Source organism: Panthera leo, chromosome B4 (genome assembly GCF_018350215.1).
Source record: "Panthera leo isolate Ple1 chromosome B4, P.leo_Ple1_pat1.1, whole genome shotgun sequence".
In the NCBI taxonomy this organism is placed as follows: Eukaryota; Metazoa; Chordata; class Mammalia; order Carnivora; family Felidae; genus Panthera; species Panthera leo.
In genome coordinates, this window is record NC_056685.1 from 67,031,583 (window position 1) to 67,055,747 (window position 24,165).

General features: G+C 35.7%; 1 protein-coding gene and 1 pseudogene across 2 annotated transcripts in view; one reads left to right on the forward strand and one right to left on the reverse strand.

The window, feature by feature from the left end:
* CB4H12orf40 (chromosome B4 C12orf40 homolog) overlaps window positions 1–21,897 on the forward strand; it is a 57,005-nt gene extending 35,108 nt beyond the window's left edge. The window contains exons 10-12 of one of the 2 annotated variants that reach the window (XM_042948457.1): window positions 6,624–6,684; window positions 17,053–17,135; window positions 21,134–21,897. In XM_042948457.1, coding sequence (XP_042804391.1) covers window positions 6,624–6,684; window positions 17,053–17,135; window positions 21,134–21,496 — 507 coding nt within the window. In that variant the 3' untranslated portion in view covers window positions 21,497–21,897. Of the gene's footprint in view, window positions 1–6,623; window positions 6,685–17,052; window positions 17,136–21,133 lie in introns of those variants that run through there. The other variant, XM_042948458.1, reaches the window with a different exon arrangement.
* A 120-nt stretch (window positions 21,898–22,017) lies between these two features.
* LOC122225701 lies at window positions 22,018–22,130 on the reverse strand (annotated as a pseudogene).
* Between the last annotated feature and the right edge of the window lie 2,035 nt (window positions 22,131–24,165).

Genomic DNA, 24,165 nt, shown 5'->3' on the forward strand with positions numbered 1-24,165 from the left:
AACTGGTGCTATTCATATTTTCGATTTCTTAATGAATCAATTTTGGTAGGTTGCATCTTTTAGGAATTTTATTAATTTCTTCTGGGTCATTCAGTTTGTTGATTTATCATTGTTTGTAGTAGTCTCTTATGATCTTTTGTGTTTCTCTGTTATCAGTTGTAACATCTCTTTAATTTCTGATTTTGAGTCCTTTCTCTTTTTTCCCCTGTTGAGTCTGGCTGAACAGTTCATCGTTTGTTTTGTTTTTTTTTTTTTTTAATCTTTTCAAACAACCAACTCTCAGTTTCATTAATCTTTTGTATTGTCTTTTTAGTTTCTAATTCATTTATTTCTACTCTGATCTTTGTTATTTACTTTCTTCTACTAACTGTAGGTTCAGTTTGTTAGTTCCCTGAGATATAAAGTTAGGTTGTTTGAGATCTTTCTTGTTTCTTAAGGTAGGTGTTTATCACCACAAACTTCCCACTTAGATCTGTTTTTGCTGCATCCCAAAAGTTTTGGTATTTTGTATTTCCATTTTTATTTGTGTCAAGATATTTAAAATTTTTTAAATTATTTTTTCATCCATTGGTTGTTTAGGAGCATGTTGTCTAATCTCCATGTATTTGTCAATTTCCCAGTTTCCTCCTTGTAAATTTTCATATCATTACAGTTTCAAAACATGCTTGATGTGGTTTCAATCTTAGTAAACTTAATAAGACTTGTTGTGTGGCCTAATATACAGTCTGTCATGGAAAATATTTAGTATGTGCTTGAAAATAATGTGTACACTATTGTTTTTGGATGAAATGCTTTGTATATGTCTGTTTAGTACATCTGATGTAAAGTGTCATTTAAGGCCAGTGTTTCCTTATTGATTTTCTGTCTGGAGGATCTGTCAGTTGATGAACATGGGGTATTAAAGTCCCCTACAATTATATATTTAGCTACTCCTATGTTGGGTACATACATATTTTCAAAAGTTGTATTTTCTTCTTGGATTCACACTGTTTCATTATACTATGACCCTCTTTGCCTCTTACAATAGTCTTGTTTTAAAGTCTATTTTGTCTGATATATGTGTATCTATTCCAGTTTTCTTTTGGTTTCCATTTTCATGAAATGTCTTTTTTCCATCATTTCACTTTCAGTATGTGTGTGTGTCCTTATGTGTGAAATGAGTCTCTCAAAGGCAGCATATACATGGGTCTTTTTTTTTTTTTTTTTTTTTTTTTAAATCCACTTGGTCACTCTGTCTCTTTTGATTGGAGAAATTTAGTCCATTTATATTTGTCATTATTGATAGACATGGGTTTATTGCCATTTTACTCATGTTTTGGTTGGTTTATAATTCCTTTGTTTCTTCTCTTGCTCTGTTCCTTTGTAATTTAATGATTTTTCCATTGTGTTATGCTTAGTTTCTTTTCTTTTCATGTCTTGTTTATTTACTATAGGCTTTTGCTTTGTGGTTACCATGAGGGTTATATAAAACAACTTCTGATAATGGTCCATTTTAAGCTGATAAAAACTTAAGTTCAAATGCATTTTTAAGCTCTACAGTTTTACTAACCCCCCAACATTTTATGTTTTTGATGTCACAACTTCTTTTCATCTTATGTATTTATTAACAAATTATCATAGTTGTTGTTTTTACTACTTTTGTCTTTAACCTTCATACTAGCTTTATTAACTTTTCAATATTAGCCTTTACAATATTTTTTGAAATTTAATATATTTTTACCTTTACTAGTAAAATTTATACCTTCATATGTTTTCCTGTTATTAATTGATAACTTTTATTTCAGCTTAAGGAAATCCCTTTAACATTTTTTATAAAGCCAAGTCTAGTGGAGATGAACTCCTTTAGCTTTTGCTTATCTCTCCTTCTATTCTGAAGGACACCTTTACTGGGTAGAATATTCTTGGTTGATAGTTTTTTTCTTTGAATATATTGTGCCTCTCCCTTCTGGCCTGCAGAGTTTCTCCTGAAAAGTCTGATGATGGTTTTATGGGGTTTTCCTGTATGTAACAAGTTGTTTTTCTTTTGCTGCTTTTAAAATTCTCTTCTTGTCTTTATCTTTGATCACTTAATTATGTATCTTGATGTGGGTCTCTTTGGGTTCAGCTTATTTGGAACTCCAAGTTCTTCCTGGCTCTGGATGTCTGTTTCATTCCCCAAGTTAGGGAAGTTGATGGCCATAATTTCTTCAAATAAGTTTTCTGTCCCTGTGTCCTTATTTTTCTTTTGGAGCTCCTATTATATAAATATTGGTTTATTTTATATTGTTCCCAAATCCCTTATACTATTTACACTTTTTTAATTCCTTTTTGTTGTTGCTTCTCTGATTTGATAAATTCCACTGACCTGTCTTTGAATTCCTTATCCTTTGGCTTCATCAAGTTTTCTATTCCTTTTATTACATTTTTCAGTTATTGTATTCCTTAGCTCTGTGATTTCTGTTCGGTAATTTCTTATATTTTCTATTTCTTTATTGAAATTCTTAGTTCTTGCATTGTGCTTCTGACCTCAGGGAGAGCATTTTTATGATTGTTATTTTGAACTCTTACCAGATAAATCACTTATCTTCATTTCACTGATGGGTTTTTCTGAAGTTTTTTTTTTTTTTTCTTTTGTTTAGAACATGCTGTTCTGTGTCTTCAAATGCTTTGACTTTGTTGGTTTCTGTGTGTTAGATAAAACAGACACTTCTAGTCTCGAAGGTAGGGCCTTGATTGCGAAATAAAATCTGTTTCAATCCTGCCCTATCTCTTTGTTGTCTCTCAAACCTTTGTGATTTTCCAAGTAGTCTGCTTTATTTTTAGTAGCTCCCAGTAGTTGAGTGTATGCCAAAACCTGCCAGTGTCCCACTGGGAAGGATCTCAGTCAGTAACCAGGTTGTTTGATTGGAAGCCACACCCTCAGGTGGGATTTTTTAAAGTATGCAAATTTACCTCTTTGATGGTAAGACTTGGAGGTGAGCATCTGTCTGTTCCCTCTGCTCTGAGCCCTGATGTGATAGCCAGTTAGGAAGTGTTTCTCTGTTTGCTGTAATCCTGTTGGATCTGTGAACCTAAACCCTGCTCTCCAGCAGAGCCAGCCTATCAAAGGATGTGTCCTCTGGGCAGCAGCCACAAAAGCCAGGATGCTGGGTGTTTATACAAGTTCCTTTCTTGGTGACACCAGCAATGTGGGGCATGGCAGAGGGAGAGTGTGAAGATGGTACCTGCTGGCCTCTATGGTATCTGGAGATGATTGCAGGTGGCCCCTAGATGTGTGTTTAATTACAAGCTTGCCCCTCTGGTTACAGGTGTTAATATAAGCTAATAGGCCTCTTCCACAGAAAGAATAGGTGTTTTGGTCTGCCTCATCATTAGTCCCTGGATAGGTAGCTGGTTAAGAACTCTTTGTTACAGTCCTGTGGGACCTACGAGAGCTCTGGGGGTTACCAGAGCTGATGATCAAAGGACATCCCCTGGGCAGCAGCTGCAAAAACTGGGGCTCTACGTGTGCATTGGCATTGTTTTCCGGCAGTACCTGCAGCCTGGAAAATGGCAGAAGGAGAGTGTGAAGGTGGTTCCTGCTGAGCTCTGCAGTCTTGGGAGAGTATTTCAGTAGGCCTGTAAATGTGTGTTACTTAGAATCCTGCCCCTCAGGCTGAAGATTTAAGATAATTAGATAAGCCTCTTTCATAGAAAGATTGGGGTTGCATTTCATTCTGCTTTCTCTCACTCCTGTCCCCCGCCGGGGTAGCTGTTTCAGAACTCTTTTTCTGTTTGTTACAGTCCTATGGGACCTACAAATGCAAGGTCTGAGCCTGGAACCTGTTGCCTGCCAGAGCTAAGTAATCAAGGGTGTCCCCTGGGCAGCAGCCACAAAACCCAGGGCACCAGACATGTGCACGGTCTCCTTATTGGGAGATACTAGTTACCTGGAGTGGGTCAGAGGGTGAGCACAAAGATAGCACCCAGTCTCTGATGTCTCTGGAAAGGATTAAAGTTGGTCCTTTAATGTGAGTTTAATTAGAAGCCCCAGGCTGCAGATATAATGATCATAGGCTTCTTTTGCAAAACACTTGGGTACTTCAGTGGGCTGCCTCATTTCTAGACCCTGAGTTGTAGCTACAGGGAGCCTGTGTGAGCCCCTTAAGAACTGTTGCTCAGTTTTCCATAGCCTTGTTATTCTCATAGACACAAGTCCCATTGGCATACAGAACTTGATGTTTTGTTGTTGTTGTCTGTCAGGTGCAGGTCTTAAAAGGTAAGGTATTAGTTGTAGGGTTCAAAGCACTTGCTCTTCAGGGAGAATTTTAGAGTTGTGGGTTCCCTCTGAATTGTGGGTTGCTATCAGCCCATGACAGGATTTGTGGTGAAATTGTGCCTCAGCCTCTCCAACTTTTTTTTTTAAGTTTTTGTTTTGTTTTGTTTTTTTTAGTTTTTTTGTTTGTTTGTTTGTTTGTTTGTTTGTTTTAATACTCTGTCCACCCAGCATGGGGCTCAAATTTATGACCCTGAGATCAAGAGTCACACGCTCTGGTGACTGAGTCAGCCAGGACCCCACAACTTGTTTCCATGTGGATTTTTTCACATTCACCCATTGTGAAGGAGTCTTTTAACTAGTTTTTGGGTTTTTTTCAGAGGAAATTGTTCTGTATGTAGCTGTAGATTTGGTGTGTTTGTGGGAGGAGGTGAGTTAAGCATTCTTCTCCATTGCCACCTTGAACTAGTACCAATTCTAAAGGAGTAAGGTTTGGGGTGTCTGAGTGGCTCAGTCGGTTGAATATCCAACTTCGACTCAGGTCATGATCTCACACTCATGGGTTCTAGCCCCATGTCAGGGCTCTGTGCTGATAGCTCAGAGCCTGGAGCCTTGCTTCAGATTCTGTGTCTCCCTCTCTCTCTGCCCCTCCCCCACTCGCACTCTGTCTCTCTCTCTCTCAAAATAACACATAATAATTTTTCTTTTAAATAAAGGAGTAAGGTTTAAATATGACTGTTAAAAATAGGAAGGTAATCACTTGAGAGATGGAGACACATGGAAGAATTTCAGAATTCACAGAATTTGCCATGTCACACCAGGAAACCTGATGAAGTGGAGAAAAAATGCTTAACCAACTGAGCCATCCAGGTGCCCCAAGAAGCTGATTTCTTAAAAATCAAGATTCAAAGAATATTAAATTGGAGAGAGAAACATGTAGAATATAATAAAAGTTTGAAAATAAAAAGATAGCAGAAGATATACATAAAATATATAGTGTCAGAGTAAAGACAGTATAAATGCAATAGAAAATTCATTCTAAAACAGAAGAAGAGGCAATACTGAGTTACTGATCCATACCAATTATGAAATCCAGCTTGGCAGGCATTGTGAAGTCTTGCTCGCCTGGATTATGGGGGGAAATTCTTTGAACAATTTAGTTTTTTTCTCTTTGGAATGATCTTTTCTGTCATTTATCCTCTGTAAACAGATCTGAGGTGGCTATTGGTATTATGTGCTTGCCTTGGTGTATATATAACCTTCTCAGCTTGTGTGTGGTGCAAGTCTGGGGCTTGCGTGCTATTTGAGAGTTGAACATATAATACTTTCTAAATGATTGAGTAGTGGGATTAGAGAAAAGGCTCTACTGCATAAAGTTATTCAGGAACCTGAGCTGGTGGGGACTTTGCTGTCATTAACTGGCGGTTTCCATGTTTATAAATGTATGTTCACATCAGATGGCAGAAGGGAAAGAGAAGTGGGAGGTTTTAGGGAAAATTTTTATGGGTGAGGGGTAGCAGTGGCATATACCACTTTTGCTTATGACCAGAATTCAAATCACATGTCCAAACAGACTTCAAAGGAGGCTAGGAAATGTACTCTAGCTCTGTGCCTAAGAGAAGAGGGAAACAATTTGGTAAGCAGCTTTCTCCTTTATCCAATCTCCTTTATCTTACTTAAAACACTTTATCCTACCAACAGAGAATGTATATTTTTTTGTAAGTCCATGATACACTTGCAAATATAATTCATGTAGTGAGCCTTAAAGAAAGTTTAAGAGATTTGTCTAAGGAGAGATTCATAGTCACATTTTCTAATAATTCATTAAGTTAGAAATCAACAACAAAAACAACAACAGAAGATGCTTAACCTCCCGTACTTTCTTGGAAATTAAGAAACATTCTGGTTTTTAGTGAGAAAAAGACTAAAAGAAAAAAAAAGTGAAAATAAGAAATTACATAGAAATTGATGAAAATCAAAATCAGTGGTTTGTTCTATACAAAAATATATACTTCTGAGAGCCTTTATTATTTAAGAAACCTGAAAATAAATAAATTGATATCCAACTTAAATTTAGAGAATAACAATAAATCTCCAAATTACATTCATATATTTGTCTCTTTTGAACTGCATTTACTATGATTACTTCAAGACTTTTCATAAGTTTCTTAGCAAGTGTCTATTCTGTTGCTTACTGTTTCAAAACCTATTAAATTCTGTTTACTTTATTATTCATCACAGGCAAATTTTTCTTTGTAGTATTAAAATAATCTGTTGAATTAATGTGAAGGAAAAGTACTGTAAGATGAATTGGTGGGATTAAGAGGGAGATATGAGGGGGTATTACTGTTTATACTTGGGAGTTGTTAAAATTTTGTTTCTCTTCTAGATTCCGATGGAAGAAGTAGGAACTTGTTCTTTAAAAGACAGGCCAACATCTAAGAAAATCTGTAAGTATAACTATCAAGTGAATTTTATTCTTTAAAATGAACTAACATTTAAATGAAAATCAGTTAAGTTTTAAATGTTTTTTTTTCAGATTTATGCCACCAAATATTTCATAGATATGTTAGAATATACTAGTATTACACTTATTTTTATTGTATATATTATACATGAGTATATATAATATATATGTACAGTTTAATGAATAATGAAACTGATACCCGTATATGTACTTTGTAGCTTAAGAAATGTATAATCAGAACTTTTGAAGGTCTTCTCAATTGCATTTCCTATCCTGCCCCCTAGAGGTAACTATTATCCTGAATTTATTTTTTGTGATATCACACATAGACTTTTCCATTGCTTAGTTTTGGACTTTTTACAAATTGAGGCCAACTCTACATATTTTTCTGATGTTGTTGTTCACCCACTAATGTATTTTGAGGTTTGTTCACTTTGATACTTTTGACTCTGGTACATTTCATTATTTGTTTACTACTATATCGTTTACGACTATTTTGGGAATGTACCACAGCTTATTTATACATCCTCTGGCTGTGATTATTTAGGTTGTCTTGAATATTTTGATATGATAAGCAGTGTTGCTTTGGCAATTCTTGACATTTCTTCTGACTCATGTGTATAAAAATTCCTCTGTGATATAGTTTTACAAGCAGAACTGAGTAGTCGTATGGTATGAACATCTTCACCTCATCCAGGTAATGCAGAATGTTTTCCAAAGTATTGTGCCATTTTAAACTTCAACTAGTGAGAGGTAGGAGTCTTAGTTGTTAAATATTGTAACACTGGGTCTGGTACCTCATTGTTGGCAATCTGGTATTGCATTGTATTTTTAATTTATATTTCTCTATTAATTAGGTCGATTGGCCATCCATGTTTCATCTGTGAAATGCCTTTCATGTTTGTTGCCTGTGTTTCTTTTAAGTTGGGCTTTCTTTATGGGATGTGTCTTTTATATACCTATATGTGTATATCCCTAGATATTAACTGTGTATAGCAAATACTTCAGATTTGAGTGGTCTTTTTATTCTATGCTGTCTTTTTATTGATAAAAGTTTCTAGCACTTTTTATATATTCTGTGATAGAATGATTCTTCAGGATATCTAGGTCTACTAGGATACCTAGAAATCTTTATGGACTTTTTTCTTTTGGAATTAATTTAATCTTTAGAATATGTAACACATTAGTTTGGTTGCAATCCTTATCTTTGCTGCCCTATTTCCTTCTGCATCAAATGAGTAGCTGCTTTTTGTTGGTTTACGTTTTATCATTCCAGGTTTTTTTCCCCAAAATAAAGCCTAAAAATTTATAAACACACATATACACATGAAACTTAGTTCTTGCCTTTCTCACTTTAAATGTAATAGTAGATTTTTTATTTAACATAGGATATTTCATAAATTAATTGAATAGATTAATTTATTTAATAAAACATCCTGAAGTGTTCTCCATGGTAATATTAGACATTTTTTCATCCTTTATTTATGACCATATGGTAATCCATAATATGGATGGATTATAGTTTGTTCAGCTAATGCCTGTTGATGGATGTTTGGGTTGTTTCCAGGATCTTGTTCTTACAAATAATGTTGCAATGAAAAACTCTGTGCATATGTTGCTGAGTTGTGGAGGTATATTTTTAGGGTAATTTCTAGGAATGGGATTGCTGAGTCAAAGGAGAGATACTTTTTTTTTTTTTTCTGGTTTTATTGAGGTATAATTGGCAAACAAAAATTGTATGTATTGGAGCACCTGGCTGACTCAGTTGGTAGAGCATTTGACTCTTGATCTTGGGATCATGAGTTCAGACCCCACATTGGGCGTAGAGATTAAATAAGTAAATAAATATTTTTAAAAGTTGTATATATTTAGGGTATACAACATGATTTAATATTCATATACATTGTGTATAGCTAATTCTCACACAATTTTTTTTCTTCTTTTTTTTTCTTTTTTTTAATGTTTATTTATTTTTGAGTGGCAGAGAGAGCACGAGCAAGGGAAGGACAGAGAGAGGGAGACACAGAATCTGAAGCAGGCTGCAGGCTCTGAGCTGTCAGTATACAGCCTGATGCGGGACTTGAACTCACAAACTGTGAGATCAGGACCTGAGCTGAAGTCAGACGCTTAACTGACTGAGCCACCCAGGCACCCCTCTTTTGTTTTTTTTCTTTTTTAATGTTTATGTATTTGAGGGAGAGAGAGCGTGCAAGTAGAGCGCCAGAGAGAGAGGGAGAGAGAGAATCCCAAACTGGATTGGTGCTCTCAGTGTAGAGCCCAGTGAGGGGTTTGATCTCATGAACCATGAGACCATGACCTGAGCCGAAATCAAGTCGGGTGCTCAACTATCTGAGCCACTCAGGCGCCCCTCAGAATGCTTTTGTTGATTTTGTTATATCTTTGTTTCAGTAGCCAACTAGCTACGGTTGCAATTAATAAACAGCTGTCATTCCAGCATGAATGTTATTTGATATTTTCATTTAAATTAATGAGTGTAGGGGCACCTGGGTGGCTCAGTAGTTTGAGTGTCTGACTTCAGCCCAGGTTGTGATTTCAGTTTGTGAGTTTAAGCCCCACGTTGGGCTCTGGGCTGACAGCTTGGAGTCTGGAGCCTGCTTTGAATTCTGTCTCCCTTTCTCTCTGCCCCTGCCCCACTCACACTCTGTCTCTGTCAAAAAATAAACATTATTTTTTTGTAACTAGTGCAAAAAAAGAGAAACAATGAAGATGCATGTTGAAAGTATACTCTTTCAACAATGAAAAAAAATACATTGTGAATGATTCCCACAATCAAGTTAATTAACACATCTACCACCTCACATAGTTACCTTTTTGTGTGTATGTGGTGAGATACTTAAAATGCCCAGGGGAGCTACAGTTTATTTATTAATATTTTAAATTTTTTAATGTTTATTTTTGAGAGAGAGACGGAATGTGAGCGAGGGAGGGCAAGAGAGAAAAGGAGACACAGAACCTGAAGCAGGCTCCAGGTTCTGAGCTGTCAGCACAGAGCCTGATGGAGGGGCTCGAACCCACAAACCATGAGATCATGACCTGAGCTGAAGTCAGATACTTAACTGACTGAGCCACCCATACCACCCCTATGTGGTGAGACACTTAAAATCTACTCCATGCTGTACATGAGATCCTCAAAAGTTATTTCTCATATCTGAAAATTTGGTTTTAGAAACATTTCTTGATGTTTTAGAAATTTCTATTAATTAAATAACTGTCTCTGGTCTCAACTGTTCCTTTCATAGTCAACATCTATAAAATTACTTCTTTTTTCTTTAAGGTTGCCTCTTTCCTATTTTTGAACCCCTGTTTATTTACTATACTAAAAATGTTCCTCTTCTCAGTGAAAGAGGAATTTTCTATAGAAATTGCATTATTTTATAAATCAGATTGTTTATAAATGTGGTTTGATCATCAGGCAATTTAAATTTTCATACTTTTTATCACATATATTTTATGTTTCAAATTTAAATTCTAGTTAACATATAATGTAATACTGGTTTCAGGAGTAGAAATTAGTGATTCATCACTTACATATAATACCCTGTGCTCATTACAAGTGCCTTCCTTAATGCCCATCCCCCATTTAGCTCATCCTCCTACCCACCTCTGCTCCAACAATCCTCAGTTTGTTCTGTATAGGTAAGAGAATCTTATGGTTTGCTTCCCTCTCTGTTTTTATATTAGATATTTCCTTCCCTTCCCCTATGTTCATCTATTTTGTTTCTTAAATTCTATATATGAGTGAAATCATGATATTTGTCTTTCTCTGATTAACTCATTTCACTTAGCATCATACATTCTAGCTCCATGCATGTTGTTGCAAATGGCAAGATTTGGTTCTTTCTGATGGCTGAGTAATATTCCATTATATATATATATATATGTATATATACACATATATACACATATGTGTACATATACATATACATGTATACACACACACACACACACACGTATACACATATACACCACATCCTCTTTATCCATTCATCAGTCAATGGATATTTGGGCTCTTCCCATAATTTGGCTATTGTTGATAATACTGCTATAAACATGAGGGTGCATGTCCCCCTTCAAATCTGTATTTTTGTATACTTTGGGTAAATAACAAGTAGTGTAATTGCTGGATCATAGGGTAGTTCTACTTTTAACTTCTTGAATAACCTCCATACTCTTTTTTTAGAGTGATTGTACCAGTTTGCATTTCCACCAACAGTGCAAGAGAGTTCCCCTTTCTCCACATCCTTGCCAACACCTGTTGTTTCCTGTGTTGTTAGTTTTAGCCATTATGACAGCTGTGAGGTAAAATCTCATAGTGTTTTCTTTTTTTTCTTTTGAGAGATAGAGGGCACAAGTGAGTGAGGAGCAGAAATGGGAAAGAGAGAAAATCCCCTGAGGGGCAGAAAGAGAGAGAGAAGCAGGGCCTCGAGCTCACCTGAAGCAGGACTCAAGCTCACCCCAATGCAGGACTCGAACTCACGAACTGTGAAATCATGATCTGAGCTGAAGTCAGATGCTTAACCAACTGAGCCACCCAGGTCCCTGTCTCATCATGGTTTTGATTTGTATTTCCCTGATTATTAGTGATGTTGAGTATCTTTTCACACATCTGTTGCACTTCTTAAGTCTTCTTTGGAAAAATATCTATTCATGTCTTCTGCCTGCATCTTGACTGGATTAATTGTTTTTTGGGTGTTAGTTTAATAAGTTCTTTATAGATTTTAGGTTCTAACCCTTTATCAGATATGTCATTTGCAGATATCTTCTCCCCATTCTGAAGGTTGCATTTTAGTTTTGTTGATTGTTTGCTATGCAGAAGCTTTCTGTCTTGATGAAGTCCCAGTAGTTCATTTTTGCTTTTGTTTCCCCTTGCCTCAAGAGGTAAGTAAGGTAGTAAGAAGGTGCTACAGCTGCTATCAACCTGGGGATGCCTGGGTGGCTCCGTCAGTTAAGCATCTGACTCTTGATTTCAGCTCAGGTCATGATCTCACGGTTCATGAGTTTGAGCCCCACATAGGTCTCTGAACTGACAGTGGTCCCTGCTTGAGATTCTCTCTCTGCCCCTACCCTGCTTGTTCTCATTCTCTCTCTCTCTCTCTCTCTCTCTCTCTCAAAATAAATTTTAAAAACTTTTAAAAAATTTGCTACCTGCATTCTCCTTTAGGATTTTGGTGGTTTCGTGTCTCACATTTAGGTCTTCCATCCATTTTGAATTTATTTTTGTGTATGGTGTAAGAAAGTGGTCTAGTTTTGTTCTTCATGTTGCTGTCCAGTTCTCCCAGTATCATTTGCTAAAGAGACTGTCTTTTTTTCCATTGGATATTCTTTCGTGCTTTGTCAAAGATTAGTTGGCCATACATTTGTGGGTCCAATTCCGGACCCACTCTATTCCATTGGTCTATGTGTCTGTTTTGGTGCCAATACCATGCTGTCTTGATGATTACAGATTTGTAGTAGAGGCTATAGTCTGGGATTGTCATGCTGCCTGCTTTGGTTTTCTTCTTCAAAATTACTTTGGCTATTTGGGGTCTTTTGTGGTTCCATACAAATTTTAGGATTGCTTGTCCTAGCTTTGAGAAGAATGCTGGTGCTATTTTGGTTGGGATTGCATTGAATGTGTAGATTGCTTTGGGTAGTATTGACATTTTAACAACCCATGAGCATGGCATGTTTTTCCATTTCTTTGTGTCTTCTTCAATTTCCTTCATAAGCTTTCTATAGTTTTCAGCATATAGATCTTTTACATCTTTGGTTATGTTTATTCCTAGGTATTTTATGGTTCTTGGTGCAATTGTGAACGGGATCAGTTTCTTTATTTGTCTTTCTGTTGCTTCATTATTGGTGTATAAAAACGCAGCCGATTTCTGTACATTGAATTTGTACCCTGTGACTCTGCTGAATTCATGTTATCAGCTCTAGGAGTCTTTTGGGTCTTCCATGTAGAGTATCATGTCTGCAAAAGTGAAAGTTTGACTTCTTTGCCAATTTTGATGTCTTTTATTTCATTTTGTTGTCCAATTGCTGATGCTAGGACTTCCAACAGTATGTTAAACAAGTGGTGAGAGTGGACATCCCTGTCACGTTCCTGATCTCAGGGGGAAAGCTCTCAGTTTTTCTCCCATTGAGGGTGATATTAGCTGTGGGCTTTTCATAAATGGCTTTTTTGATGTTTAAGTATGTTCCTTCTATCCCGACTTTCTCGAGGGTTTTTATTAAGAAAGGATGCTGAATTTTGTCATATGCTTTTTCTTCATCGATTGATGGGATCATATGGTTCTTAACGTTTCTTTTATTAATGTGATATATCACATTGATTGATTTGCAAATGTTGAACCATCCCTGCAGCCCAGGAATGAATCCCACTTGATCATGGTGAATAATTCTTTTTATATGCTGTTGAATTTGATTTGCTAGTATCTTGTTGAGAATTTTTGCATCCATGTTCATCAGGGATATTGGCCTATAGTTCTCCTTTTCTGTGGGGTCTCTAACTGGTTTGGGAATCAAGGTAATGCTGGCTTCATAGAATGAGTTTGGAAGTTTTCCTTCCATTTCTATTTTTTGGAACAGCTTGAGGAGGATAGGTATTATCTCGGCTTTAAATGTCTGGTAGAATTCTCCAGGGAAGCCATCTGGTCCAGGACTCTTATGTGTTGGGAGATTTTTTTTTTTTTAATATATGAAATTTATTGTCAAATTGGTTTCCATACAACACCCAGTGCTCATCCCAAAAGATGCCCTCTTCAATATCCATCATCCGCCCTCCCCTCCCTCCCACTGCCCATCAACCCTCAGTTTGATCTCAGTGGGAGATTTTTGATAACTGATTCAATTTCTTTACTAGTTATGGATCTGTTCAAATTTTCTATTTCTTCCTGTTTGAGTTTTGGTAGTTTGTGGGCGTCTAGGGATTTGTCCATTTCTTCCAGGTTGTCCTGTTGGCTGGCATATACTTTTCCATAGTATTCTCTGATAATTGCTTGTATTTCTGAGGGATTGATTGTGATAAATCAATTTTCCTTCATGATTTTTTTTTCTAATTGGGTCCTCTTTTCTTTTTGAGAAGTCTGGCTGGGGGTTTGTTTGTTTTCAATTTTGTTTGTTTTCAAAAAACCAACTCTTAGTTTCATTGATCTGTTCTATTGGTTTTTTTTGGATTCTCTATTGTTTATTTCTGTTCTGGTCTTTATTATTTCTCTTCTACTGGCCTTGGGGTTTCTTTGTTGTTCTGCTTCTATTTCCTTTAGGTGTGCTGTTAGATTTTGTATTTGGGATTTTTCTTGTTTCTTGAGCTAGGCCTGGATTGCAGTATATTTTCCTCTTAGGAATGCCTTTGCTGCATCCCAAAGGGGTTTGGATTGTTATGTTTTAATTTTCATGTGTTCCATATATTTTTTAGTTTCTTCTTTAATTGCCTTGTTGACACATTCTTTTTTTAGTAGGATGTTCTTTAACCTCCATGAATTTGAAGGTTTTTCAAACTTTTTCCTATGGTTGATGTCAAGTTTCATAGCATTGTGATCTGGAAGTGTCCATGGTATGATCTTATTGAGAGCTGTTTTGTGACCCAATATGTGATCTATCTTGGAGAATGTTCTATGTACACTCGAGAAGAATATGCATTCTGCTGCTTTAGGATGAAAAGTTCTAAATATATCTGTCAAGTCCATCTGGTCCAGTGTATCATTCAGGGCTATTGTTTATTGATTTTCTGTCTAGATGATCTGTCTATTGTTGTAAGTGGAGTATTAAGGTCCCCTGCAATTACCACATTCTTACCAATAAGATTGCTTACCAATAAGATGTTTGTGATTAACTGTTGTATATATTTGGGTGCTTCCAAATTTGGTGCATAAACATTTATTGTTAGCCCTTCTTGATGGACTGACTTGTAATTATTATATAATGCCCTTCATCTCTTGTTACAGCCTTTAGTTTAAAATCTAGTTTGTCTGATATAAGTATGGCTACTCCAACTTTCTTTTGACTTCCAGTAGCATGATAGCTGGTTTTCCATCCCTTCAATTTCAATCTGAAGGTGTCCTCAGGTCTAAAATTGGTCTCTTGTAGACAGAAAATAGATGGGTCTTGTTTGTTTGTTTGTTTGTTTGGTTGGTTGGTTTTTATCCATTCTGATACTCTGTCTTTTGATTGGAACATTTAGTCCATTTATATTCAGTGTTATTATTGAAAGATAGGTGTTTAGAGTCATTGTGTTATCTGTAGGTTTCATGCTTGTAGTGGTGTCTCTGGTCCTTTGTGATCTTTGTAGCATTCCACTCACAGAGTCCCCCTTAGGATCTCATGTAGGGCTGGTTTAGTGGTGATGAATTCCTTCAGTTTTTGTTTGGGAAAACCTTTATATCTCCTTCTATTCTGGATGACAGACTTGCTGGGTAAAGGGTTCTTGGCTGCATATTTTTTCTGTTCATCACATTGAAGATTCCCTGCCATTCCTTTCTGGCCTGCCAAGTCAGTAGATAGGTCTGCTACTACCCTTATGTGTCTACCTTTTTATGTTAAGGCCTGTTTATCCCTAGCTGCTTTCAGAATTCTCTCTTCATCCTTGTATTTGGCCAGTTTCACTATGATATGTTGTGCAGAAGATTGATTCAAGTTACATCTGAAGGGGGTTCTCTATGCCTCTTGTATTTCAATGCCTGTTTCCTTCCCCAGGTTGAGGAATTCTCAGCTATGATTTGCTCAAGTACACCTTTGGCCCCTTTCTCTCTCTTCTTCTGGAATTCCTATGATATGGATATTGTTCCATTTCCTTGAATCACTTAGTTCTGTAATTTCCTGTCATGATCCAGAAGTTTTTTTTTTATCTCTTTCTCAGCTTTCTCTTTTTCCATAATTTTATCTTCTATTTCACCTATTCCCCCCCTTGCCTCTTCAATTCTCACTGTCACTGCCTCCAGTATATTTTTCACCTCATTTATAGCATTTTTAAAATTCACCATTACTATTTTTTAGTTCCTTAATGTCTGCAGAAATAGATTCTCTGCTGTCTTCTATGCTTTTTTCAAGCCCAGCAATTAATCTTAGACTGTTATTCTAAATTCTTGTTCAGTTATATTGTTTATATCTATTTGGAGCAATTCTTTAGCTGTCATTTCTTCCTGGAATTTCTTTTGAGGAGAATTCTTCTGTTTCATCATTTTGGCTAGTTTTCTGTCCCTTATGTGTTGTAAAAGCTCGTTGTGTGCCTTGTACCTGCAAGAACTGCTATATTAAAGAGCGGTCATACATGTCCAGGGCCTGGCCCTTCAGGAGGTGTTTTTTGGAGAGTGTTACTTGCTCCCTGTTGTTGTTGACTTTGGTTACTTTATCTCCCTACTTGTAGAAGTAGAGAGCCTGACATGACGCTCGAACTCATGAACCATGAGATCATGACCTGAGCTGAATACCAAGAGTTGGGTGCTTAACTGACTGAGCCGCCCTCACACCCTTCCTTGGGCTTTTCTTGAGAGGAAACCCATTTTCATAGACAAAGGGACAGGAATTGTTGAAGCTACTGTTGACTTACAGTATTTATGCATTGTAGGGAGTTAGGACCTGCCTCTTAGGTGCACTTTTAAACTTTACTTGCAATCAAGTTGCAGTTATCTGGTTGCAGTTACCTGGTTCCAGATAATGAACCAGATAATGAAAGAATATTATACTGGATGCTTTGAATTGATTTTTTTCATACAGTTTTGATTGTACAATTAATCTTCATTTACTGGATTAGCGCATATCTGCATGTTGGGATTTAATAAACTTGATTTATTCCTCTTTCTGCAGTTGACACTTCAAATTATTTGTTTATATGGGGTACCTGAGTGGCTCAGTTGGTTAAGTGTCTGACTTCGGCTCAGGTCATGATTTCGCAGTTTGTGAGTTTGAGCCCTGCTCGGGCTCTGTGCTGACAGCTCAGAGCCTGGAGCCTGCTTCAGATTCTGTATCTCCCCCTCTCTCTGCCCCTCCCATGCTCATGCTCTGTCTCTGTCTCTCAATAATGAATAAATGTTAAAAATTTTTTTAAAATTATTTGTTTATAATAAATGGTTCATATATTGGGAAAAAACAATCCAATATTCTTTATTATCCTTTCTTTCCTTATGTATATACTCTTATTTTACTTATAGATACAAATGTTTTAAGTATAAAATCCATAATACTATCAGAAATGCAAGCTGCCCAAGTATACAAAATTTTAACTAGTTTTCACACACTTTATAGCTCTCTGTAGAATGTTAACTAAATGTATTTTACCGGCAAATAGTTTTGCCTATGTATATACTTTGTATATATAAATACCATTCTTCATGAATTAAATCTTTATTTTCAGATCTTGATTCTTCACAGAGTAGTCAATCTACCAGTTATTCTCCAAGGCCAACAGATAGTTGCTTCAGTTCTAGTTCAGAAATGGTAAGTTACATTTTTTTTTTTTTGCTTATTAATTTATGCTCTGCTAATTTAGAATTACTTATATTTTTCATAGGTTACCTTTACATTCTAAAAAATTGTCAATAAATAGTGAAAATTTTAAAAAAATATTAAACACTTCAAGTGTAAGAAAAATATAAACATGTAAAATTGAAATGTAAATATCATTCATTCATTTATAAAAATGATGTGTTCATTATTATTTACCAAAGCCACTCTTATCAAGGATAAAGTTGGATTTCTTTTGAAATGCTTTTTAAAAGAACCCGCTTACAATAATTAAAAACCTAAAACAACTAAGAATACGTAGAAAAAGTCTGAAGGCTTAGATGAAGAAAACTATAAAATGTTGAAGAATGTAATCTGAATAAATGGAGTGTTATGTCCTCATGTTATGTCCTCAGTGGGAATGCTGCATTTCTCACAAATCATAGTTTAAATGGAGTTCTCCTTCATTAATTCTTCCATGTTCACTTAATCTGCCCTTTTTTTTTTTTTAGTGTCTGCCTCACTGTCCAAACGGCTCTAAGGATGGACACCCGTGGCCTCTTTCTTGCCAATTTTAATGGGCATTTTTAAGTTTTCATTTTATGAGAACTAATAATATTAGTAGAAATTATTTTCTTGTTTTGAAACATGTTCTTTCTCTTTGCTTTTGTGATAATACACTTATCTTGGGTTTCCTTCATACCTCTTTGAATTCTACTTTATGGGACACCTGGGTGGCTCAGTCGGTTAAGCCTCCGACTTTGGCTCAGGTCGTGATCTTGTAGTCTGTGAGTTTGAGCCCCGCGTCGGGCTCTGTGCTGACGTTCAGAGCCTCGAGCCTGTTTCAGATTCTGTGTCTCCCTCTCTCTGACCCTCCCCTGTTCATGGTCTGTCTCTCTTTGTCTCAAAAATAAATAAACGTTAAAAAAAAATGAATTCTACTTTATGCCTTTGATGGCTTCTTTTCCACCCTTCTCCCTATATAAATGTAATGTTTAGGGTTTGCTACAGGACACTTTTCTTCTCTAAACCTGTACTCTAAATGTTAGATGATGTTCTGTATTCCATCAACATATAATATTTGTCTCATGACAGTTTTCATCTTTGTCATTTTAGCCCAGATGCTTATTTAGATGTCCAATTTCCTATTTGATATAGCTTCTTGGATATTTCACCAAAATCTCCCTTTATTTTTGAAACATTTATATTTTTATTTGAGAGAGAGAGCATGCAAGCAAGAAGGGGAGAGGAGCAGAGAGGGAGAGAGAGAGAGCGAAAGAGAGAGCGGAAGAGAGAGAGAGCGAAAGAGCAAAAGAGAGAGAGAGAGAGAGAGAGAGCGAGCCTGTCTCAAGCAGGCTCCACACTTAGTGTGGAGCCCGATGCAAGGCTCAATCCCACAACCCTGGGATCGTGACCTGAGTCGAAATCAAGAGTCAGATGTTCAAACAACTGAGCCACCTAGGCGCCCCTCCTTTTCTTCTTTCTCTTAAACTGAACACCCACAGGTCTTTGCCCCAGCTCAGTTTTACTGATAATTCCCATATTAGTAGATACCTTTTTTATCCACTCAGTTGCTCACGCCAGAAACTTAGTTAACTTTGCCATTTCTTTCTGGCTCATCATTTTTTTTAACCACATTGTTTCCATCACTTCATCCAGCCAGTTCTATCTCCAAAATAAATTGCATATTTTATCTACTTCTCTTAACTTTTGCTGTCAGTATGCTAGCCTCAGGTACCAGTATATTGTTCTTGCACTATTGTGATGGTCTCCTGCGAGATCTCTCTACTTATACTCTTGTCCCACTTTCTTCTGTTAGCAGTCATCATGATCTTTTGAAAACCTAAGTTGAATCGTGTTATTTCTGTGTTTAAGTATTCATTGGATTTATGTTTTACTTTAGAATCTAACCTTCTTAGGGTGGCTACAGGCCATGTGTAATCTGGCCTCTGGCTACATCTCCAACTTCTAATGTTCTCTCTTTTACACCACACTTCACATGTACTGACTTTTTGACTTTTCGTTTTCTTAGCTTATCATTCTCTTTTCTGTTTCAGGGCATTTGTAGATCCTATTTCCTTTGTCTTACTCTTATTCATCCTTTAAGTCTCAGTTCAAATATGTCACTTCTTCTGAAAGCCCCTCGTTGGCTCCTCAATCTAAACTAGCCTCTCAGTTATGCTTTCAGAGTGATTCATACTTGTTCTTCATAAGGCTTTTCTCGATTTATAATTAGATATTCATATGCATGATTATTTGATTAGTATTATTTCCACCCGTGAGAATGTATGCTTTAAGAGGGCAGCAACCGTGTCTACTTCACTCACATTGCAGAAGCTAAATGGATATTTATTTTCTTGAATAAATGTATTGAGCTTGTTTTTTCAAATTTGTGCCCAGCCAGTGTCAATGTTATTTCTTGGGCTTGCTTTTTCTATTTTAGTGCCAGTCTACTGCAGCCTACACCTTATTTCAGGGTTTTTATGTTAACTTTGCTTTTTTTTTTTTTTTTTTTTAAACCTAGAACAGTCATTACTTTTATATTGGAATTTTAGTAAAAAATACTTTCGTTAGTTCAGTAATTAAAAGATAAATTTCTCTAAAACAAAACAAAACAAAAACAACGGGTGCTTGTGTAGCTCAGTCGGTTTAGCACCCGACCTCGGCTCAGATCATGAGCTCACCTGCATTGGGCTCGATGATGTCATCACAGAGCCTGCTTCAGATCCTCTGCTTCCCTCTCTCTCTGCTCTTCCCTTGCTTGCACGCACGCTCTCTCTCAAAAAAAAGATAAAATTTTTCATGAAGTTGAAACATTCAAACTAGCAAATTGAAATCTATACCTATTAAAAGTTCTTAAAATTTAACTTTTTTAGATAACAGTTAAGATACTTATTCTTATTTAACTTCTTTTATCTATTTGATTTGATTTTCCATTAGCTGATACTCTCCTTAAATTATACTTTTCATGAAGCTGGACCCATAAAAGATACAATCTAGATATTTTTGAACTTAATGAGTCAATGAGTGAATTATTTATTTGTCAATTCTTTGTGTGAAATGGTAGGGGGATGATGTAGCCTATTATGAGGATTGAGAACAGACAAAATTCCCTTTTCCTTTCTTAGCTCTTCTGCATTTTTAATACAAGGATTATTATTGTTCTTGCTATTTTAAAAGTCCATAACCTCCTGGGAAGCAGTAGGTTATTATTTTTTTAAGTTTTAATACCAGTATAATTACCATGTAGTCTTATGTTAGTTTCAGGTGTATAATAGAGATTCAACAATTCTATACAGTACTAAATGCTCATCATGATAAGTGTACTCTTATTCCCCTTCACCTATTTCATCCATCTCCCCCACCCACTTCCCCTCTGATAACCATCAGTTCTCTATAGTTAAGCATCTGTTTTTGGCTTGTCTCCTTTTTCTTTGTTCAATTTTTTTGTTTCTTAAATTCCACTTATGAGTGAAATCATACGGCATTTATCTTTCTCTGATTTATTTCACTTAGCATTATAGTCTCTGGGTCCCTCCATGTTGTTGCAAATGGCAAGGTTTTGTTCTTTTTCCTGGTGGAATAGTATTCCATTGTATATATATACCACATCTTCTTTATCTGTTCATCTACTGATGGACACTTGGGTTGGGCTGCTTCCATAATTTTGCAATTGTAAATAGCGCTGCAATAAACATAGGGCTGCACATATCTTTTTGAATTAGTGTTTCTGTATTCTTTGATTAAGTGTCCAGTAGTAGCACTACTGAATCATATGGTAGTTCTAGTTTTAATTTTTTGAGGAATCTCTGGAAGCAGTGGATTAATGTTTGAAGACTATTTGTTGGTGTACCAGCTTTGAATTGCAGCCTGCCAATATTTTCTATATTTTAAATTTTCTATAGTGTGAATTTTAGAATGCTTTGAAGTGATTGAATGATTTTTAGAAATTTAAGCAAAAATTTACAGCAAAATTACTGAATTTCTTTTAGCTATCTGAAGAAGAAGATAAAATATCGCAGCACGTTGAAGAATCAAATAGGAGAGCCATCAGAACCAGACAAATAACTAGTAATTTTTATCCAGAAAGGATGCCAAAACCTCCATGTGATGGAATTATTAAAAACAATGCCAAAATTCATGAACAAAATGAGAATCTTCACCACCTCTCAATGAAAGATAATACAGATCGGTTTCCACAGTCTCAGTGTAATTCAGCACACAATTCGCAGAATATAACCAGTAATAACTGCATTCTACAGGTTGCAAGATGTGATGCATGGGTCCAGACAGACAGTGAACCTGTAATGGAAAAAAAATTAGATGCTGCCATACAGTGTGATATAATTTCATAATGTAAATGTAGAAGCAATGTGTCTTTGTAATGTTGAAAGGTGCAGTGAAAATATTAAGGCAGATACCACTGGAGGGCAGGAAATCCTTAAGAACGACTAATATTCTAAAATTTCAGCCTGAGTCTTAGCATTTTACTTAATGTTCAGAATTTCATTAACGTAATAAGGAATGAGAATATGTAGCCAAGCACAAGGTAAAAGTATTTATGGCTTGTTTTAAAACATTTTAATTTTAATGTATACATTAATTTTACATAGAGATTTCTTTAAACACATATGTAGCTAATGTTCAAGATATACATCTATCTTCAAGTTTTGGAAAAATACGTATGTAAATTTACTGTCTATAATTCTCATGGTGATTATTATGATCTATTTATGGATAAAGTATGTTTAATTGCCTCCTGCTGTGTTTTCTTTATTTTCAAATTCAGTGCAGTTGCTTCTATTAGCAAAAATGTTCTAAGATTTTAAGACAGAAAATAATGCTAAACAGTGTCAAATATGTTTTGTAGTCCCATAAGAATTTTGTTAGCCGCTCATATTACAAATTTGCGTATCATCCTTATGTAGGGCTGTGCTAGTTTTCTCTGTGTTGTTTCAATTTTAGTATATGTGCTGCTGAAGCAAGCACTGTTAGCTACTTATATTAAATATTATACCCTCATTAAAATTATGGCATTCATTTTTAGATGAAATATATTTTCTAACTACTTACATTAAATATTATACCCTAATTTAAAAATTCTGGCATTTTTAGACAAAATGTATTTTCTGTTTTGTTTGGATAATGGTTTTTGTTGGTGCTTGTATTCAAAGGAGAATGTTTTTCTCTTTAAGCTATAAAAATATGTCAATGCTTTTCTAAAAGAAATCTTCAACATTAGAAAAAGTATGTTTACTAATTTTAATATTGCTAAGATTCTTTTCAAAAATATTATATCAGAATTTCTCATTTATAAAATATAGTCTTTGTTCCCAATATAACATTTATTTTTTTTGTCAAGATTTTAAATGTTTATACTCTGAAATCAACCATTTGTATGGATGTATTACAAATTATACAGCACAGGACATTATGATAGGTAACTGAACCAAAAATGTAGTTAGGAGTTTCTGTGCCTCTAAAGAAAAGGATAATGAGATATTCCATTGTTACATGCACACATATCAAATCAGTATTTTGTGCAGTAGGAGTGATCTAAAGCATAATGATTTAGAAACACTAACAGCTGATGTTTAAAAGGTAGCAGTCTTCAGTTTTTAGCTAGTTTTAGGAAGTTATTTTTGCAGGCTTGGGAAACTCAAAGAGCTCCTGAGTAATTTTCTTAAGGTACAGTAATCATCTTCTGGAAGTATATTGGTAGTATTTCAAATGCCAGATTTTCATTGTGATTTTAAACAAAGTATTCTGTCATGGATTGATTATCCTGAGCAGTATTTTGCAAAATAGGACCCAGCAATGAAGACCAATATAGAAAAAGAAGACCTTCTACCTGTGATACTAGAATAAGATTGAGCTGTGAATCTTAGCTTGGTTTCAAGTATCAAATACATGGATTTTTCCCAAGTACTATGCTAATCAAAGTCTAGCAGTATTGAAAGCACATTAATGACAAAAATCTACATGTAGTTACAGTTTTGTCAATATCATAATGTGGCAGTTCAGCTCAGTAAGGTAAAAAGGAATGTCAGGGCTTTTTAGTGCAGTGACCACACATAGAAGAGGGTAAGGTACAGTGTAGTAAAGAATGTAAACTTGCCCAAAAGAAGATCTTCCCTTTGCTCTTGGCTTTGGGGATGTAATCTCTATACCCTTGGAGTGTCCTACATGCCTGATAGAAATGTCTTTGTTAGCTTGGGGACCTTGGACCAAGCTAGATAGTAACAGCGTGATTTAGAATGAAACCTTAAATCAAGCAGTCTCAGCTCAACTTCTTAAGGTTAGAAACTGAGGTCAGCATGCCATTCTGATGTAGCCCCAGTAAAGACTCTGGACCCTAGGGTTTGGGTGAACTTTCCTGGTTGGCAGTACTATATGTTATCAGACAGTGATATCAGGCAAGTCTATGACTCCACAGAAGAGGTCTACTAGAAGCTCTTCATTTGTTACTTTCCTAGAATCTGTCCTGTGTGTTTCTTCCCTAGGCTGATTTTAATCTGTATTCTTTCCCTGTAATAAACTGTAATCGTGACTATAACATCTTTCAATGAACTGAGTCCTTGTAAAGCAAGTTATCAAATTTGAGGGTGCTCTTGAAACCCCTAAAGAAAGGGTAGTTTTGTGGACTGTTCCCTAACATTGCAGTTGCTAATTCTTTAGGTGCTTTAAGATGATGCATATATTTGGAAAGGAAAGTGAATATGGATTGACAGAATCAAAAAGACACATCTTACATAGTAGAATAGATTGTAGCATACTTCTTAAAATCCAATATGATTTAGGTTTTCCTTTGGTGAAGCCATTTAAATGGAAAAAACAACAGAAGTAAGCAGCTTTCTTTCCATATTCACAACTTAAGATTTATAAAACGAGTAAATCTTAACTAAGGGTTATCCAAATGAAACGAAATGGAAAGCTCAATGATTATGCACACATTTGTATTGTAAACTACCAATCACAGTGACTGCAAATAAGGTATGTACAGTCAGTAACGGCTGATGTATAT